This window comes from Wyeomyia smithii, chromosome 3, assembly GCF_029784165.1.
Source record: "Wyeomyia smithii strain HCP4-BCI-WySm-NY-G18 chromosome 3, ASM2978416v1, whole genome shotgun sequence".
Classification (NCBI taxonomy): domain Eukaryota; kingdom Metazoa; phylum Arthropoda; class Insecta; order Diptera; family Culicidae; genus Wyeomyia; species Wyeomyia smithii.
Genome location: NC_073696.1, coordinates 176,164,194 through 176,184,923, shown reverse-complemented (window position 1 = coordinate 176,184,923; position 20,730 = coordinate 176,164,194). Strand labels below are relative to the sequence as shown.

The window sequence follows — 20,730 nt, the reverse complement described above, 5'->3', positions numbered from 1 at the left end:
AGTAAACGAAATCAAAAAAAAAAACAAGAGGAATGAAAGAATCCTTTTGAAATGTTTCTAGAGATTCAACAATTTTCATTTTCGAACGCATTTAGAATCCCCCCGCGAGATCTGTCACTATAATGTCAAATATGACTTTGACATCAGATTTGACGGATTGCGGTCCGATAACTGCAAAGTACCCGGCGTGACGATCAAAGAACGGCCTCCCACTCCGTGGTGGGACAAAGAGTGCTCCGATGTCTACACGGAAAGATCCGACGCGTTTATAGCCTTTCAGAAGAAAGGCGACTATATACGGTATTCGGAGCTCAACACCAAGTTCAAAAACTTGGCTAGAGCAAAAAAAACGCGATTATTGGCGACGGTTCGTGAACGAAACTTCGAGAGAGACATCAATGAGCACTCTATGGAACACAGCCCGAAGAATGAGAAAGTCGGTGGATATTTAACTTCGCCAGGAAAGTATGTCCGGACTCTGTTCCTGCGAATAACATTGTTCGCGACGCGTCTCCGGGCTACGACGTGATAGAATCACCTTTTTCGATGGCAGAATTTTCAATTGCCCTTCTCTCCTGTAACAATAACGCACCTGGGTTAGATAGAATTAAATTCAATTTGTTGAAGAATCTACCCGGCACTGCCAAGAGGCGCTTATTGAACTTGTTCAATAAGTTCCTGGAGCAAAACATTGTACCACAGGATTGGAGGGAGGTGAAGGTGATTGCCATCCAAAAACCAGGAAAACCAGCATCCGATCACAATTCGTATAGGCCGATTGCAATGCTATCCTGTATCCGGAAATTGATGGAGAAAATGATACTCCGTCGCTTGAACCATTGGGTCGAAACAAATGGTCTACTATCAAATACTCAATTTGGTTTCCGCCGTGCCAAAGGGACGAATGATTGTCTTGCGTTGCTTTCTACAGAAATTCAGCTCGCGCTTGCTCGCAAAGAGCAGATGGCATCCGTGTTTTTGGACATTAAGGGGGCTTTTGATTCCGTTTCTATTGACATTCTTTCGGGTAAACTTCACCGACAAGGATTTTCTCCAATTTTAAACAATTTCTTGTATAATTTGTTGTCCGAAAAACACATGCATTTTACGCATGGTGATCTGGCAACATTTCGAATTAGTTACATGGGTCTTCCCCAAGGCTCATGTCTACGCCCCCTCCTTTATAATTTCTATGTAAATGACATTGATGATTGTCTGACAAATTTATGCACGATATGACAACTTGCAGACGACAGCGTGGTTTCTGTGACAGGAACCAGAGCTGCCGATTTGCAAGGACCATTGCAAGATACCTTGGACAATTTGTCTGCTTGGGCTCTACAGCTAGGTATCGAATTCTCCGCGGAGAAGACTGAGATAGTAGTTTTTTCTAGGAAGCGTGAGCCAGCTCGGCTCCACTTACAGCTGATGGGTGAAACGATCTCTCAGGTTTTGGTACATAAATATCTTGGTATCTGGTTTGACTCTAAAGGCACCTGGGGATGTCATGTTAGGTATCTAATTAAAAAATGCCAACAAAGAGTGAATTTTCTCCGGACAATAACCGGATCGTGGTGGGGAGCCCACCCAGGAGACCTTATAAGGCTGTATAAAACAACGATATTGTCTGTGATTGAGTACGGGTGTTTTTGTTTTCGCACCGCTGCAAACACCCACTTAATCAAGCTGGAACGACTACAATATCGTTGCTTGCGTATCGCCTTAGGCTGCATGCATTCGACCCATACGATGAGTTTGGAAGTTTTGGCGGGCGTTTTACCATTAAAAGACCGTTTCTGGGATCTGACTACTCGTATTCTCATCAAATGTGAGGTTTTGAACCCCTTGGTGATTGAAAATTTTGATAGGCTTGTTGAACTTCATTCTCAATCCCGTTTCATGACTGTGTATTTCAATCACATGTCCCAAAGTATAAATCCTTCCTCATACATCTCCAATCGTGTCAGCTTGTTAGATACTTCTGATTCTACTGTATTTTTCGATACATCCATGATGAAAGAAACTCGTGGAATCCCGGATCACTTACGCGTGCAGCAGATCCCGAAAATATTTTTTAATAAATATAGGAACATCAACTGTGACAATGCGTTCTACACTGACGGATCACTTCTCAACGGGTCCACTGGCTTCGGTATCTTCAATAACAATTTCACCGCCTCCTATAACCTCGACAATCCTGCTTCTGTTTACGTCGCAGAATTAGCTGCAATTCAGTATACCCTTGGGATTATCGAAACAATGCCCACGGACCATTACTTCATCTTTACGGACAGTCTCAGTTCTATTGAGGCTCTTCGATCGATGAAGGATGTGAAGCACTCTCCGTATTTACTGGGGAAAATACGGGAACATCTGAGTGCTTTATCCGCAAAATCAACCCAGATTACCTTAGCATGGGTACCTTCTCATTGTTCCATTCCGGGCAATGAGAGGGCTGACTCTCTAGCTAAGGTGGGCTCAATAAACGGTGATATTTATGAAAGACCCATTGCTTACAATGAATTCTTTGGAATTTCTCGTCAGAAGACACTTCTTAGCTGGCAGGCCTCATGGGACAAAGGGGAATTGGGACGATGGTTACACTCTATCATCCCTCTAGTATCGACGAAACCGTGGTTCGGGCGGTTGGATGTAGGTCGAGACTTCATTCGTGTGATGTCTCGGCTTATGTCCAATCACTATGGACTTGACGCGCATCTCTCGCGTATTGGGCTCACGAATAGCAGTCTTTGCGTGTGTGGACAGGGATACCATGACATTGAGCATGTTGTTTGGGTTTGCACTGAGTACTGTGGCGCCAGATCCCAACTTTTAGACTCCCTTAGGGCCCGAGGAATACAGTCCAACGTCCCGGTGCGTGATATTCTGGGTAGTCGACTTATCGTACATGCAGCTTATCTACGGATTCCTGAAAGCCACAAAGTTCAGATTTAATAATTTTTTTTTCTTTATAGTATGGAAATAACAAATTGCTAATGAAATCGCCATAAACCATAAACGACCCATGCTGCAGTATCGCTGTTGAGCCACAACACGTATTTACCACCATATCTGCTGCAACAGACGAGAGACGAACTTATATTGGACTGTCGATGCTGCAAAATTTATCAAGAGTTGAGGATCAATATTCTTTCCTAGTTTTAAATATTTTGATTTGTAATATATTTATAATTGTATTTATTTGTATGAAAAGATGAGAGGGTTTTTATGCCTGTTCGAGGAGGAATAACTATATTTATTCTACTCAAACAGGCTTTTCCCTACTCCAACAGAATTTTCGGCCCCGTTATGCTTTTTGCGATTGGGCCTTCTTTTATTATTGATATCAAGAATAAAAAAAACTGCAAAGTTGTTACAGTTATCGATCTTGCAGTTAAAAAGCGTTGCAGCTAAAAGACTTGCAGTTATCGAACGGCGACTGTATACAATATTATGTCTCAGATCTTGTTTGTGTTTATTGCAAATATGATACTAAAAGAAAACCATGGGCGCAACTACGTGTTTAGCCCCCCCTAGAATTTCCCAGAGAATGATTGTATTCAATATATATACATTCCATACTAATTATCAGAGCATCAAAATCAACACAAATTGAGATGTCGCCATTCATTGGCTAAGAACTAGTTCTGCACCCTGGATCGATTATCAACCCTTGCTCTCTTACTCACCTTACCAGTCAGACGAGAGCTTTAGTAACTCGTTCTGTATCAAGAAGTCGTCAGTTTACTCGGTTTTGGGCTGTGTTTCACCAGTTCCCCAGTCGTCTCATCACTCGCAAGTCTCTTTCGATGTGGTCGAGCCATCATGCACGCTGTGCCCCTTAATTTCTTGTGCCGGTAGGGTTGCTGAAGAGAAGTGATTTCACATGGTTGTCGTCCGGCATTCTTACGATGTGACCGGCCTACTGCAACCTATTGTCTTTCGCCAGGTATGCAATGGGGTTCTTTCCAAGCAGCGCTTGTAGCTCATGGTTCATGCGCTGTAGCCATTATCCGTCGTCCGCTTGTGCTCCACCGTAGATAGTCACCTTCTGTTCGCCGATAGGCACCTTCTGTTCGAAAATATCAAAAGGACTTCCGTAGAGGACTACCGGTTATCAGGGTTTTGTAGTTTTTTGTATCGAAGTGGTCATGTCCGATCATCACCGTGATTGGTGCGTACGTTTGTAATGTCTGAGGAGAACGTGGTCAATTTGTTTTGATGTACGTTGGTCGAGGTAAGAAGGGACTTTGGACTGCTAATCCACGGGCAGCTGCGAAGTTGGTGCATAGCAGGCTGTGCGGGCCGATAACCGGCTTATATAAGTCTATCCTTCCGTTCATGTCCCCAACGATGATCTTGATATCTCTACGCGAGCAGCTATCGTAGAGTTTCTCCAGCTGTAAGTAGAACGCTTCTTTCCCTGCATCAGGTCTTCTTTCGTGAGGGCAGTGCACATTGGGAATAGTGCAGTTGTGGAACCGGCCTTTAATTTTCAACAAACCCAACCTGTCGCTGATTGCCTGCCGCTTTGGTGGTACTGTGCCTTGCGGCCACAAATCCACCGTACCTTCTCTCCTTTCAGGCAAAGCTCCCGGAGCGCAACGATGTCGAAGTGGCGGGGTTCTAGCTGATCCAGCAGAATCCGGTCGACGGGTCGTTAAGCGATCTACTGTTACATGTACTGAGCTTCTAATCGTCGTCCTTATTTCGTCGGCTGGGTCATTGCCGATTGTTCCGGTTCGTTTTGGATTCTTGATTCTCCGTAGTATGTTTCTTTTAGTATGCTGCCTTACTAGGGCTGCGATGCCTAGTCTCGCGGCGGAGCTGCCGCCATGGATGTAGCTGGCGAGACACCGCATTTCATAGTTCAACCGTCCGGTCCGGATCAGTCGCTGTTTGAGCCGCCCCTAGCCTGTGGGGAGCCGCCCCTAGCCTCTCTAAGGAGAACAACTACCCCACCGGTTTTTCCTTGGTTGCTCGTATCCCAGTCGGTACCACGTTGAGGTAGGAATAGAGCATTATGCCTTGAACCTCACTGGGGTCTATTTTATTCTAAATAGTACGGGTGAACTGTTAAAAAGCACTGCCCAGCCGTTTACCAAATCTAGCTCTCCTCAATATCGAATCATTGTTGCTGAAAGAGCTTGGCGTTGACGATGTGTTCAAGATATTCAGTACATCTTCGGAGATTCTATCCCGAAGTGATTTTTTCTGCTCTTACGATACTATTTTAAGCGTCAATAAAAAAGCATATTCAAACTCTTTTTTCTCTTTTTTAAATGACATACATGAAAACTAGCCCCCCCCCCTAGAAATTTTCCTTAGTTGCGCCCATGAAGAAAACACTTAATTCTTTCCTTACTCAATTTTGTAGGTTAACGACTCGCTTCGCAGGATGGAAGTTGCAGTGATGGATGTTGTTCTATTTCCAGGAAGCAACACAACTCTCCTGTTTCTACCAATGCTGTAATAAGTTGAATCATTTGACAAAATAATTAACAAAATTATACGGATAATTAATCGTTGTCATCATTTCCTGGATTTATCTGAGAAATCGCAAAATGCGTACTTCAGTAAATTTTACCGAAATTTTCGTAATAATTCGACAGTTGAAATTTCCGAGCCCCGGTAAAATATTACCGAAAATCTCGTTAAAGTTTGACAAGTTGTCAAATGATGATTTCCCAGAATCTCGAGAAATGTATTACCGAGATTTTTACCGAGATCTCCGAGAATATTTTCTTTCGTCGCATCAATAACGTGCTCTTTTTATAATTAATTGTTTATTGATAACATTATACTGCAATACACACTTAGATAATATCACCGAGTACGGTAAAATAAATTACCGAGATCGGTAATTTATTTCACCGTACTCGGTGATATTATCTAAGTGTGTATGGCAGTATAATGTTATCAATAAACAATTAATTATAAAAAGAGCACGTTATTGATACGACGAAAGAAAATATTCCTTTTGATTTTCTCACATGTATAAATTTAACATTATTGTGATATCATTAATTCATTACAATAACTATTCTCAAAAACATAGCAATTGTCACAAAAAGTCCAATTATTGAGTCTAATTTATTCTGTATCTTTTTACGGCACGATTACAATGCTTCAAATGCGAAAATCGACACTATCGACTGGTTCCCGTTTTGACAGTTCACACTGGTTCCCGAAATCCAGTCCGCCAGACTTAGAAAGCCTATAGAAAATAGAGACGCCATGACACTCACTTCCATTAAGCTCACACCAAAACGGCTGGAAGGCCTTTAAAGTTTCGAAAGTTTTGACGCAAAGTATTGCAATCAAGTTGCGATGAAAAAAGGGACTTGCTAGTTTACGGAACAACTTGTATGCAAGTACAATTTAAAAAAAAGAATTGTCAATGTTTTTCGAATCCCAGCTCTCGAGGTACGATGCTGGCCTAACAAGTCATTCATCGTAGGTTCGAGTCTTGACTCGGGAGAGACTGTTAGTGTTAGTAAGATCGTAGCGCTAGCCCCGCAATTGTCCTGTACACTTAACGGTTGGCTGCGAAGTCTGTGTATAGTAAACAGAAGGTCAAGTTCCGAATCGGAATGTGACTCTAACACATATCAAATTTAAACATGTTTGATATACGGTTTACTGTCATACGGTTTCATTCCTGTTACGTGAGATGTGTTTGGGTGCCTAACCCCCCCCCCCCCATAACGGTGAGTTCTACGTCTTCTCTTTATCCTATAGGCTGACTAGCCAGACTAGTAAAGTATACAGTTACTATAATCTAAAGGCCTAAACACAATGGGTACGTTTTGGCTGCATTTGCGGCAATTTGACAGTTGCCCATTTTCTGTCAAATTAACGTCAACGCAACGCAAACGTATCCATTGTGTTTGGGCCTTAGGAATATGAGCTCATGTAGAGAAAAACAGAAACATTAGAAAATATGCCAACAAAACTATCAACAAGTTTCAGCACAAAATCGTAGCAATCAACAACTTTTACCATATGCAATCTATTTATATCAAAAATCTTGATTTTCTTATACAACTCCGTTGACTCAATATAGTAGTACAGCAAAATCAAGTTTTTTGATAAAAATAGATGAATATAGTAAAAGTAAGTACTAGAAAGTTAGAATAATATAAAAACAGAGTAACTAATAGCAGTTTTTCCGGTCATTAAGCAAAATGCTCATAGTCTTTTCGGCAGCCGAGCAGGAAAGTCGTTTTTCTAGAGTGCTCTGCGGATCACCGAAACTAATTTCCCGCTCTCTTTTTTAGCGTACGCGTGTGCAGTAGTGTTGTTTGGTGTGCGAATACGCGTCGTTTTTGGTGAGGGAGCCCCGACTGCCGAACAGCGCCAGTGGTAGTGGTGCTAATCGGCGCGATTGCTGCGTGCGCGTGTGAAGGTGGTGAGTCGTGCTTGTTTTGGCGCGAGTGCTGAAAGGTGTCGTGCTGGTCCAGCATCAGCGAAGGTCGATTCCCGCAGCAGAGGAGTACGGAGCTGTGGTAGTGGTTAGTTGGCGCGTGTGCTGTGGAACCCTGACGGGAGGAAAGCGTACGGCGTCGCCGCTCTGCAGTTGAAGAGACAGCGCAAGCAGTGCTGCTGATTCACATACATATAAAGATAAGTGCACAACCTTTATATTTTTTTTAAACTTTTTATTTCCGTATATACATACAGATATATTTCGATTTCGTATTTCCTCTCCTATTTATATATAGTCATACTCTTGAGCTTTAAATATATAAGTATTTCAATATATTCCATATATTAATTATTAGCGGCATATAGTTCACAACCGCTATGGCGGTAGGTGGATTGCCTATTCCACCGGACATCTCATCTTGCTCAGAAGGTGACGAGCCCGGGATGGATTTTTCTGACATCCCGAATAATGAAAATAACGCTTTTTTCGATGTCGTTAAAAAGCGTAAAAGACCCCGTAAAACTGCCCCGGTTATCCCATCCAGTAAAGATGAGTCAACTCGGGTTAAAATGTATCAGGTTAACCAACCTGGTCTACGTTGGGTCGTGTATTTCCGACCCAAAAACAAGCCTCTTAGAGTTTTACAGATATGCAAAACTCTAAAGGAAAAGTACTCGAGCTTGACCGAGGTCTACAAGGTCAAAGCGGATAGACTCAAGGCAACATTCTCGGATCCCCGACAAGCAAATGCTGTCGTCCAGGATCCAAATTTCAATATCGAGTACCGCGTTTATATACCGGCACGCGTAGTTGAAATAGAGGGTGTTATAACCGAGGCTGACCTCACAGAAGAGGATGTTATGAAAGGTATTGGATGTTTTAAAAATCCATCCCTTCCTGAAATAAAAATCCTCGAATGCAGGAGAATGTATTCGAAGGATAATACGGGCAATTATTCCCCAAATGACTCGTTTAGAGTGACTTTTGAGGGAAAAGTACTCCCGGATTTTGTCGAGCTCCACAAGCTTCGACTACCCGTGAGACTTTTCTTTCCAAAAGTCATGACGTGTACGAATTGTTTGCAGTTAGGGCACACGAAGACCTACTGCAACAAGAAACCTAAATGCTCCAAGTGTGGTGAAATCTCCGAGATTAACCACGCTTGCGGCGATCAAGAGACAAAATGCTGTCTTTGTGGTGGTGATCCACATGAAGTCGAGGCGTGTCCAAAATATAAACAACGCTCAGAAGCGTTAAAAAAATCGACAAAACAACGCTGTAAGCAGTCATTTGCACAGATGCTGAAGACTGCCTTACAGCAACAGGAAAACCCATATTCCAGCTTGGAACATGACGATCCCAATGATGATGAAGAGTTATATCAACCTCTTCCGTCAAGTGGAGCCGTGCGTAAACGACCAAGCGTATCTTCCCCCAAGCTTCCTAGAAAGGAGCAGAAGAAAACACATATAGATACCCCAAGTGGTCCACCTTCCAAGCAAAATATTGCTAAGCCGTCACCTCCAGGATTCAAGCTTAATCCTGAGTGTAACAATTTCGATAAAGAGTTTCCCAAACTACCAGGAAAACAATCTGCTTCCGCCAAAAAACAGACATCGGAATCTGAAATACCGACCACTGATGGACGTATCTCATTCAAAATGATCGTTGAATGGATATTTACCACTTTTGGTCTATCTGATTCCCTCAAGAGTATGATTTCGGCTTGGCTTCCAACAATTTGCATGTTGGGTAAGCAATTAAGCACCAAATGGCCCCTCCTCGCGTTCGTATCCTTCGATGTCTAAATCAGACAGCCGAAGTGACGAATCGACAACAAGGATCATACAATGGAACTGTAGAAGCTTGATCCCCAAATTAGATAAATTTAAACTCCTGCTTCACGATAGCAAATGCGATATTTTCGCGCTATCTGAAACATGGTTGTCAACTGATACGACACTTGCCGTTCAAGACTTCAATGTCATCCGTTTAGACCGAGGAAACTCTTATGGCGGAGTGCTCCTTGGTATCAAAAAATGCTACCCATTCTTCCGAATTCCTCTCCCAGCAATTGATGCAATAGAAATTGTTGCTTGCCATATAACAATTGCTGGGGAGGGCCTCACTGTCGCATCAGTCTACATTCCGCCTAGAGCGGTTATTAACCGGTTGCAGCTGTCACAAATAACGGAACTGCTTCCGTCTCCACGCCTCATCCTGGGAGATTTCAATTCTCACGGTACGGCGTGGGGCGCACCCAGGGATGATAGCCGCGCTGTTCTTATTGAAAGCTTTCTCGATGACTTCGATATGACCTTATTGAACATACCTGGGTTAGCTACGAGAATTGCAAGGCCTCCAATACGAGAGAGCACATTAGACTTGTCGATGTGTTCCTCCTCAATGGCTTTGGACTGCAAATGGGAGATTATTCAAGATCCCCACGGTAGCGACCATTTGCCAATCAGTATTTCGATTAAGAGCAGGCTCCATTCTGCTACCACAGTCGAAGTAGAGTATGATCTTACCCGGAATATTGATTGGGAAAAATTCTCGAACACAATATCCCAGGGTCTCGAAACAACGGATGAGCTTTCTTCATCCGACGAATACAACTTCCTTGCAACATTAGTGCTAGATAGCGCGTTGCAATCTCAGAAGAGACCTGCCCCTGAGAACAAGTTGAAAATTCGTCCCAACAAGCAATGGTGGGACAAAGAATGCACCGAGATAAAAAAAGCTCTAAAAGCATCATACATAGCATTCAGGGATGGTGGTTCAATTGAGCTTTATGATCAGTTTAGGGAGCTGGAAATAAAACAGTCTAAGCTACACAAACTGAAAAAAAGATCATACTGGCAAAATTTCATAAGCTCGTTACCCAGAGATGCTTCTATGAGCTATCTCTGGAATACGGCTCGAAAAATGCGCAATAGGTCGGACAGTAATGAGGCTAATGAATACTCTGAACGTTGGATCTATGATTTCGCGAAAAAGGTATGCCCAGACGCTGTCCCATCACAGCAAAAATTTAGCGATACAACAGCTATTGAAGAATCAGAATTTACCATGTTGGAGTTTTCAATTGCCCTCGCATCTTGCAAGAACAAGGCTCCAGGACCGGACAGGATCAAATTTAATTTGATGAAAAACCTGCCGGACTCGGCCAAGCTACGATTTCTTAAACTGTTTAATAAGCTTATCAGGAACAATATGATTCCGGAAGCTTGGAGACAGGTTAAGATTATCGCAATCAAAAAGCCAGACAAACCTGCCGCAGATCACCGCTCGTACAGGCCGATTGCGATGCTCTCATGCATACGCAAATTGCTTGAAAAAATGATCCTGCGTAGACTTGACAACTGGGCAGAAACAACTAACCAACTTTCAGAGACCCAGTTCGGCTTCCGTAGGGGCAAGGGCCCTAACGATTGCCTGGCATTGCTAGCCACAGAAGCGGAAATGGCTCTTGGCAGCAAACAACAAATGACCTCGGTTTTCCTGGATATCACAGGCGCATTTGATTCAGTTTCAATCGAAATTCTTTCCGAGAAACTGCATCAGAGAGGATTCTCCCCTATATTAACAAACTTTTTGATCAACCTGCTGTCTGAAAAGCATTTACTTTTCAACCACGGTTCTTCAACAATAACACGAACAAGCTACATGGGTCTCCCCCAAGGCTCTTGTCTGAGTCCGCTGTTGTACAACTTCTACATCAGTGACATCGACACATGCTTGACGGACGGCTGTACAATGCGCCAGTTAGCTGACGACTGCGTTGTATCAGTCACGGCGACTCTAGCTGTAGACATGAAAAACAGCCTGCAAAATACGCTAGATAATCTGACCGGTTGGGCCAGTTGTCTTGGAATCGAATTCTCGCTTGAAAAAACGGAGATGGTAGTCTTTTCAAAAAAGCGACCACCACCTCGCTTCGAGCTAGTTCTGTCCGGAATACCCATCACTCAGTCACCTAGCTTCAAGTATCTAGGAGTATGGTATGACTCTAAGTGCACATGGGAAAAACTTGCCAATTACCTGAAGCAAAGCTGCCAACCGAGAATTAATTTTCTTCGAATGGTAACAGGAACATCATGGGGAGCGCATCCAGAGGATTTAATACGACTCTACCAAACCACTATTCTCCCCGTAATAGAATACGGCAGCATATGCTTCAGAGGAGTCGCAGCTTCACACATGCTGAAGCTAGAGAGGTTACAATACCGTTGTTTGCGTATCGCTCTAGGCTGCATGCAATCGACACATACCATGTCCCTAGAGGTCATTGCGGGAGTACTACCACTCAAAGAGAGGCTATTCGAGTTGGCTCTTCGTTTCCTCATCAGATCGGAGATAGCAAACCCAATGATAATCGAGAACTATGAGAGGTGTTTGGAAGTTGTTCAGAAACCCTGTATGTCAGTATACCAGCGGTTCATGACCATGGAGATAAACCCTTCGGTTGTTGCTCCATCCCGTGAGATTTCAACATCGCTCAACAATTCTTCTGTTGTATTTGATTTGACGATGAAACAAGAAATCCATGGAATTCCCGAACACCTTAAACCAACAGTTGTGCCATCAATATTTTCGGCAAAATTCGGCCACCTCCCAGTACAGAACTCCTTTTTCACGGACGGATCTGTGATGGATGGACAATCCGGATATGGCGTTTTTAACACAGATCATCACATATCCCGCAAACTGGCACAGCCTTGCTCCATATATGTAGCTGAATTAGCTGCCATACACAATTCGCTGCGAATTATCGAGCTCAAGACACCAGGCAACTATTTCATCTTCTCGGACAGCCTCAGTTCTATCGAAGCTCTCCGATCGATTAAACCGGTCAAGCACCCGTCCTATTTCCTTCCGGAAATTAGACGGATATTAGAAGGGCTGGTTGATCGGTCTTTCATTATCTGCTTTGTGTGGGTCCCCTCTCATTGCTCAATCCCAGGCAATGAAGAAGCTGATTTATTAGCGAAAAGGGGTGCCATAGAAGGAGATATATTTGATAGACCGATCATCTATACCGAGTATTTTCACCTGCCTCGACAACTGGCCCTGGCAAACTGGCAGGAAAAATGGGATAAAGACGATCTTGGGCGATGGATGCACTCGATTTCGCCCAAAGTGTCTACAAAAGCTTGGTTCAAAGGGTTAGATTTAACTCGAGATTTCATTCGAGTTATTTCGCGCCTAATGTCTAATCACTATGTTGCAAACGCACACCTTTATCGAATAAACTTAGTCGATAGTAATCTGTGCGAATGTGGAGGGTACGAAGATATAGATCGTATAGTCTTCGTATGCCCTAAGTACCACAGAGCAAGGACCAAGCTTATTGATTCTCTCCGAAAACAGAAAGTGACATTTACAATGCAAGTACGGGATGCGCTTGCTAGCCGCAACCCAGCGCTTGTAATACCTATTTATGACTTTTTAAGAGATATCAAGTGTCGAATTTGATTATCTCCTTGCTTCTTCTTCTTATTTTTCCAACACAACCTCCATCAAAAAGTTTCACACTAATTCTGTTCCTTTTTTTTCTTTTATTGATCTTTTTAGAGACACATGAATCATCGCTTCTTTCTGAGAGACATGATCCACCAAACATAGATATAAGTTTTGATTTCTAAAGATATAAGGAACCATCACACCTTAACGAATAGTATTAAGAATTGATATTTACTCATACAGAGAAGAACTTTATTAATTATTGTTATTGTTAGCCGTAGGTTTAAATGATATGTATTTTTAAATTGTATTTATAAAAGAGAAAAGATGAGAGGGTTTTTATGCCTGTTTGAGGAGGAGCAGTCGGGATACAGGCTCTACTCAAGCTGGCTTTTCCCTACTCCAAAAGATATTCGGCCCCGTTATGCTTCGCGGTTGGGCCTAAATAAATATTAGAGTTTAAAAAAAAAAAAAAGCAAAATGCTCGTTGAAATTTCGATTTTACTACCACTACCACTGCAGCGCCATCTCTTAGCATTGAACATTGTTTCGGGTGTCCCATTCAATTATATTTTTTATAGACCTGGAATTTAAAAATATGTGCCTGAGTTTGGTTTCTTGAATTTCTACGAGACATCGCTTTTGAAATGATGGTTTATGTATCGGCTTATCGCTTGAATCGGCCTTTTGTGCTTGACTCGGCTTTTTGTGCGTAGCTTTATGGAAACTTTTTTTGAACGTACTAGACTTTCACAACATTCATGCTCTCTACGACATAGTAGCGAACCTATAGGATTAGCGAACCTATACATTAGAGAAATGACAAGACACTCACCGTTAAGGCAACTGTCAACATCAAAACGGACGAGTTGTATCATTTTGCATTGCCGCTATCCGTTTTGATGTTGACAGTTGCCTTAACGGTGAGTGTCTTGTCATTTCTCTAATGTATAGAGATAAGTGACTTTTCACCTACGCACACTAATGAACGTGTAAACTCATGTAAAGTTGCTTTTGTTTCCTCCAAACTGTAAATCATCGCATCTCGTTGCTCCGACTTTTTATCACTTTTTACCATTTTTGGTCGATAATGTTCAGCAGCTTCCCCCGATTCATGATCACGAATGAAAAATTCATTCAGAAACGAGTTTAGAACTTATAATAAGTATTCAACTGAATATTTGTCCAGCTACCAAAAACATAGCATAGCAAACAAAAAGGCGATTTGTAAATACTTTCCTCAACTAGGTGCACTAATACATTCGTACGTAAAAAGGTCTATAGGTTCGCTATATAGGATAGAGAGAAGACGTAGAACTCACCGTTATGGTAACTGTCACACCAAAACGGCGGGTTACCCCGCCAAAATAAGCTTCGCGATGTTATTTTGCGTGACTTTTTCAATATTATATGTTTAGGGACCCAAACACATCTCACGTAACAGGAATGAAACCGTATGACAGTAAACCGTATATCAAACATGTTTAAATTTGATATGTGTTAGAGTCACATTCCGATTCGGAACTTGACCTTCTGTTTACTATACACAGACTTCGCAGCCAACCGTTAAGTGTACAGGACAATTGCGGGGCTAGCGCTACGATTTTACTAACACTAACAGTCTCTCCCGAGTCAAGACTCGAACCTACGATGAATGACTTGTTAGGCCAGCATCGTACCTCGAGAGCTGGGATTCGAAAAACATTAACAATTCTTTTTTTTAAATTGTACTTGCATACAAGTTGTTCCGTAAACTAGCAAGTCCCTTTTTTCATCGCAACTTGATTGCAATACTTTGCGTCAAAACTTTCGAAACTTTAAAGGCCTTCCAGCCGTTTTGGTGTGAGCTTAATGGAAGTGAGTGTCATGGAGTCTCTCTTTTCTATTGGCTTTCTATATAGGATAGAGAGAAGACGTAGAACTCACCGTTATGGTAACTGTCACACCAAAACGGCGGGTTACCCCGCCAAAATAAGCTTCGCGATGTTATTTTGCGTGACTTTTTCAATATTATATGTTTAGGGACCCAAACACATCTCACGTAACAGGAATGAAACCGTATGACAGTAAAGCGTATATCAAACATGTTTAAATTTGATATGTGTTAGAGTCACATTCCGATTCGGAACTTGACCTTCTGTTTACTATACACTAGCGAACCTATAGGATAGAGAGAAGACGTAGAACTCACCGTTATGGTAACTGTCACACCAAAACGGCGGGTTACCCCGCCAAAATAAGCTTCGCGATGTTATTTTGCGTGACTTTTTCAATATTATATGTTTAGGGACCCAAACACATCTCACGTAACAGGAATGAAACCGTATGACAGTAAAGCGTATATCAAACATGTTTAAATTTGATATGTCTTAGAGTCACATTCCGATTCGGAACTTGACCTTCTGTTTACTATACACAGACTTCGCAGCCAACCGTTAAATGTACAGGACAATTGCGGGGCTAGCGCTACGATCTTACTAACACTAACAGTAGTCAGCCTATAGGATAGAGAGAAGACGTAGAACTCACCGTTATGGCAACTGTCACACCAAAACGGCGGGTTACCCCGCCAAAATAAGCTTCGCGATGTTATTTTGCGTGACTTTTTCAATATTATATGTTTAGGGACCCAAGCACATCTCACGTAACAGGAATGAAACCGTATGACAGTAAAGCGTATATCAAACATGTTTAAATTTGATATGTGTTAGAGTCACATTCCGATTCGGAACTTGACCTTCTGTTTACTATACACTAGCGAACCTATAGGATAGAGAGAAGACGTAGAACTCACCGTTATGGTAACTGTCACACCAAAACGGCGGGTTACCCCGCCAAAATAAGCTTCGCGATGTTATTTTGCGTGACTTTTTCAATATTATATGTTTAGGGACCCAAGCACATCTCACGTAACAGGAATGAAACCGTATGACAGTAAAGCGTATATCAAACATGTTTAAATTTGATATGTGTTAGAGTCACATTCCGATTCGGAACTTGACCTTCTGTTTACTATACACAGACTTCGCAGCCAACCGTTAAGTGTACAGGACAATTGCGGGGCTAGCGCTACGATCTTACTAACACTAACAGTAGTCAGCCTATAGGATAGAGAGAAGACGTAGAACTCACCGTTATGGCAACTGTCACACCAAAACGGCGGGTTACCCCGCCAAAATAAGCTTCGCGATGTTATTTTGCGTGACTTTTTCAATATTATATGTTTAGGGACCCAAACACATCTCACGTAACAGGAATGAAACCGTATGACAGTAAAGCGTATATCAAACATGTTTAAATTTGATATGTGTTAGAGTCACATTCCGATTCGGAACTTGACCTTCTGTTTACTATACACAGACTTCGCAGCCAACCGTTAAATGTACAGGACAATTGCGGGGCTAGCGCTACGATCTTACTAACACTAACAGTAGTCAGCCTATAGGATAGAGAGAAGACGTAGAACTCACCGTTATGGTAACTGTCACACCAAAACGGCGGGTTACCCCACCAAAATAAGCTTCGCGATGTTATTTTGCGTGACTTTATCAATATTATATGTTTAGGGACCCAAACACATCTCACGTAACAGGAATGAAACCGTATGACAGTAAAGCGTATATCAAACATGTTTAAATTTGATATGTGTTAGAGTCACATTTCGATTCGGAACTTGACCTTCTGTTTACTACACAGACTTCGCAGCCAACCGTTAAGTGTACAGGACAATTGCGGGGCTAGCGCTACGATTTTACTAACACTAACAGTCTCTCCCGAGTCAAGACTCGAACCTACGATGAATGACTTGTTAGACCAGCATCGTACCTCGAGAGCTGGGATTCGAAAAACATTAACAATTCTTTTTTTTTAATTGTACTTGCATACAAGTTGTTCCGTAAACTATAGTCAGCCTATAGGATAGAGAGAAGACGTAGAACTCACCGTTATGGTAACTGTCACACCAAAACGGCGGGTTACCCCGCCAAAATAAGCTTCGCGATGTTATTTTGCGTGACTTTTTCAATATTATATGTTTAGGGACCCAAACACATCTCACGTAACAGGAATGAAACCGTATGACAGTAAAGCGTATATCAAACATGTTTAAATTTGATATGTGTTAGAGTCACATTCCGATTCGGAACTTGACCTTCTGTTTACTATACACAGACTTCGCAGCCAACCGTTAAGTGTACAGGACAATTGCGGGGCTAGCGCTACGATCTTACTAACACTAACAGTCTCTCCCGAGTCAAGACTCGAACCTACGATGAATGACTTGTTAGACCAGCATCGTACCTCGAGAGCTGGGATTCGAAAAACATTAACAATTCTTTTTTTTTTAATTGTACTTGCATACAAGTTGTTCCGTAAACTAGCAAGTCCCTTTTGTCGTCAAAACTTTCGAAACTTTAAAGGCCTTCCAGCCGTTTTGGTGTGAGCTTAATGGAAGTGAGTGTCATGGCGTCTCTCTTTTCTATAGGCTTTCTAGAGTAATAGTATAATTTAAAAAAAAGAATTGTTAATGTTTTTCGAATCCCAGCTCTCGAGGTACGATGCTGGCCTAACAAGTCATTCATCGTAGGTTCGAGTCTTGACTCGGGAGAGACTGTTAGTGTTAGTAAGATCGTAGCGCTAGCCCCGCAATTGTCCTGTACACTTAACGGTTGGCTGCGAAGTCTGTGTATAGTAAACAGAAGGCCAAGTTCCGAATCGGAATGTGACTCTAAGACATATCAAATTTAAACATGTTTGATATACGCTTTACTGTCATACGGTTTCATTCCTGTTACGTGAGATGTGTTTGGGTCCCTAAACATATAATATTGAAAAAGTCACGCAAAATAACATCGCAAAGCTTATTTTGGCGGGGTAACCCGCCGTTTTGGTGTGACAGTTACCATAACGGTGAGTTCTACGTCTTCTCTCTATCTAGAAAGCCTATAGAAAAGAGAGACGCCATGACACTCACTTCCATTAAGCTCACACCAAAACGGCTGGAAGGCCTTTAAAGTTTCGAAAGTTTTGACGCAAAGTATTGCAATCAAGTTGCGATGAAAAAAGGGACTTGCTAGTTTACGGAACAACTTGTATGCAAGTACAATTTAAAAATAAAATTGTTAATGTTTTTCGAATCCCAGCTCTCGAGGTACGATGCTGGCCTAACAAGTCATTCATCGTAGGTTCGAGTCTTGACTCGGGAGAGACTGTTAGTGTTAGTAAGATCGTAGCGCTAGCCCCGCAATTGTCCTGTACACTTAACGGTTGGCTGCGAAGTCTGTGTATAGTAAACAGAAGGTCAAGTTCCGAATCGGAATGTGACTCTAACACATATCAAATTTAAACATGTTTGATATACGCTTTACTGTCATACGGTTTCATTCCTGTTACGTGAGATGTGTTTGGGTCCCTAAACATATAATATTGAAAAAGTCACGCAAAATAACATCGCGAAGCTTATTTTGGCGGGGTAACCCGCCGTTTTGGTGTGACAGTTACCATAACGGTGAGTTCTACGTCTTCTCTCTATCCTATAGGCTGACTAGGATAGAGAGAAGACGTAGAACTCACCGTTATGGTAACTGTCACACCAAAACGGCGGGTTACCCCGCCAAAATAAGCTTCGCGATGTTATTTTGCGTGACTTTTTCAATATTATATGTTTAGGGACCCAAACACATCTCACGTAACAGGAATGAAACCGTATGACAGTAAACCGTATATCAAACATGTTTAAATTTGATATGTGTTAGAGTCACATTCCGATTCGGAACTTGACCTTCTGTTTACTATACACAGACTTCGCAGCCAACCGTTAAGTGTACAGGACAATTGCGGGGCTAGCGCTACGATCTTACTAACACTAACAGTCTCTCCCGAGTCAAGACTCGAACCTACGATGAATGACTTGTTAGGCCAGCATCGTACCTCGAGAGCTGGGATTCGAAAAACATTAACAATTTTATTTTTAAATTGTACTTGCATACAAGTTGTTCCGTAAACTAGCAAGTCCCTTTTTTCATCGCAACTTGATTGCAATACTTTGCGTCAAAACTTTCGAAACTATAAAGGCCTTCCAGCCGTTTTGGTGTGAGCTTAATGGAAGTGAGTGTCATGGCGTCTCTCTTTTCTATAGGCTTTCTACTTTCTATATAGGATAGAGAGAAGACGTAGCACTCACCGTTATGGTAACTGTCACACCAAAACGGCGGGTTCCCTCGCCGAGAAAAGCTTTGCGATGTTATTTCGCGTGACTTTTTCAATATTATATGTTTAGGGACCCAAGCACATTTCACGTAACAGAAATGATATGTGTTACAGTATTAGCAAAGGTTTGCTTCAAAAATATTCAGAATAGATTCTGCATGGGAAATTTCAATCCAACTTTAATAACAGCAATATACAGTACAGTTTTGATTACTGATAGAATTATTTAGGACAAGATTATTCTTGACAAAAAAAAAACTTAAAAAGCTAAAATTTTAAACAGATATCATTCATTATTTACATTGTAAGCACTTGTAAAAAGCGCTATTTTTGACTATTAGGAAGCTTTACCTATTCGCTGATATGATTTTTTTTAATTTCAGGATGAATATACCACGCGTTTGAATTTTCCCAAGGGTTTATCCAGCCGACTGAAATTCCAATATTTTTCAATAAAATTTGTTTTACAATATTTACTTCACTTGTAGGATAAAACTGCTTAATTTACTAAATTCTAATCTAAACTTATTATTTATTTAAATAGAGAAAAAAATATTTATTTATCACTCTAAATAACAAATTGTTGGTAGCCAACAGTGAAAATATACCGAATATTTCAATTATAACATTCATTTTTCATTTGAAGAGTTTATAGATTATATTATTATAGATCAATATCACCAGAACGACACATCCGAGCCATAGACAGCTGAACTTGCAAAATCGACAACATAGATTCCAGCCAGGTTGAGGCCTCTGTACCTTTACGAAAATAAATCATGTTTATTAATGTAGTTCCAGTTAAATCTCTAAGAACCAACCCCGAATGCCCCGAGTTGTAACTTTTCCACGCTCTTCAATAAAATTAAACCACCAGATATCACAAATTTCCACTACGACAGCGCACCTCCTTAAATTATCATTCAACTCATTATTGTGTCTTTCTAACTGTTCGAAGGTGATAGATTCCCATTTCACAATTTGAATAAAAAAAAAAAAAAATTTGCAATCGTGAAACAAGTTTGAACTACTGAAATGAGTCTGAGAAAAAAAATTTGTATTGTCTTAACGAATAGAAAATTAACACTAAATTTTTATTTCAACCAAATAAGAGTTGAGTTGTTTCAATTTTTTTCTCTAAAGAAGCTTGAAGTCTGACCAGATTTTTTCGGGATAAAAACGGGACAAATGGGTTCAAAAAACGGAACACATGCTGAAATAATTTTTGGATTTTTTGTCAACCAAAGCATACAAACATACATTCATTGCTTTGATGAACTTGCCCGATCCTGAAGAGTGTGTTTTTTTTTTTGCAATGAGTTCCTGAAACACATGATGATCGAGATTTTGACTAACAGTTATCATGGTCTCAACTTTGAAGCACGACTTTTTTATCAGTTCACGATAGAAGAGGTCCGGATGTCCTTCCAGTGGTGCGGTACTGTCAGGAATGCACAAAACGTACTCAGTAATATGTATTAGAAAAATCCTGGCTGCTTGGAAACTTATTATCCATTTTGGAAGTGTTTCAATGCAAAGCTCTATTTGAGATTTTTTCAAGGAGTATCCGGAAACGGTACAAAATGGCAAAAAGACGAGATGGTTAAAAATAGTCGAAAAAACGGTAC

General features: G+C 41.4%; 1 protein-coding gene across 2 annotated transcripts; it reads left to right on the top strand.

The window, feature by feature from the left end:
• The first annotated feature begins 451 nt into the window (after window positions 1-451).
• Window positions 452-3,423, top strand: LOC129729621 (uncharacterized). Of its 2 annotated transcripts, none has more exons than XM_055688335.1 (2): window positions 452-2,874; window positions 2,976-3,423. In XM_055688335.1, the coding sequence occupies exons 1-2, from the start codon at window positions 1,429-1,431 to the stop codon at window positions 3,009-3,011; spliced, it is 1,482 nt and encodes a 493-aa protein (XP_055544310.1). In that variant the 5' UTR covers window positions 452-1,428; the 3' UTR covers window positions 3,012-3,423. The 2 variants fall into 2 exon arrangements, with proteins under 2 accessions (XP_055544310.1, XP_055544311.1); XM_055688336.1 differs by having other exon boundaries at window positions 452-2,890.
• The last annotated feature ends 17,307 nt before the right edge of the window (window positions 3,424-20,730 follow it).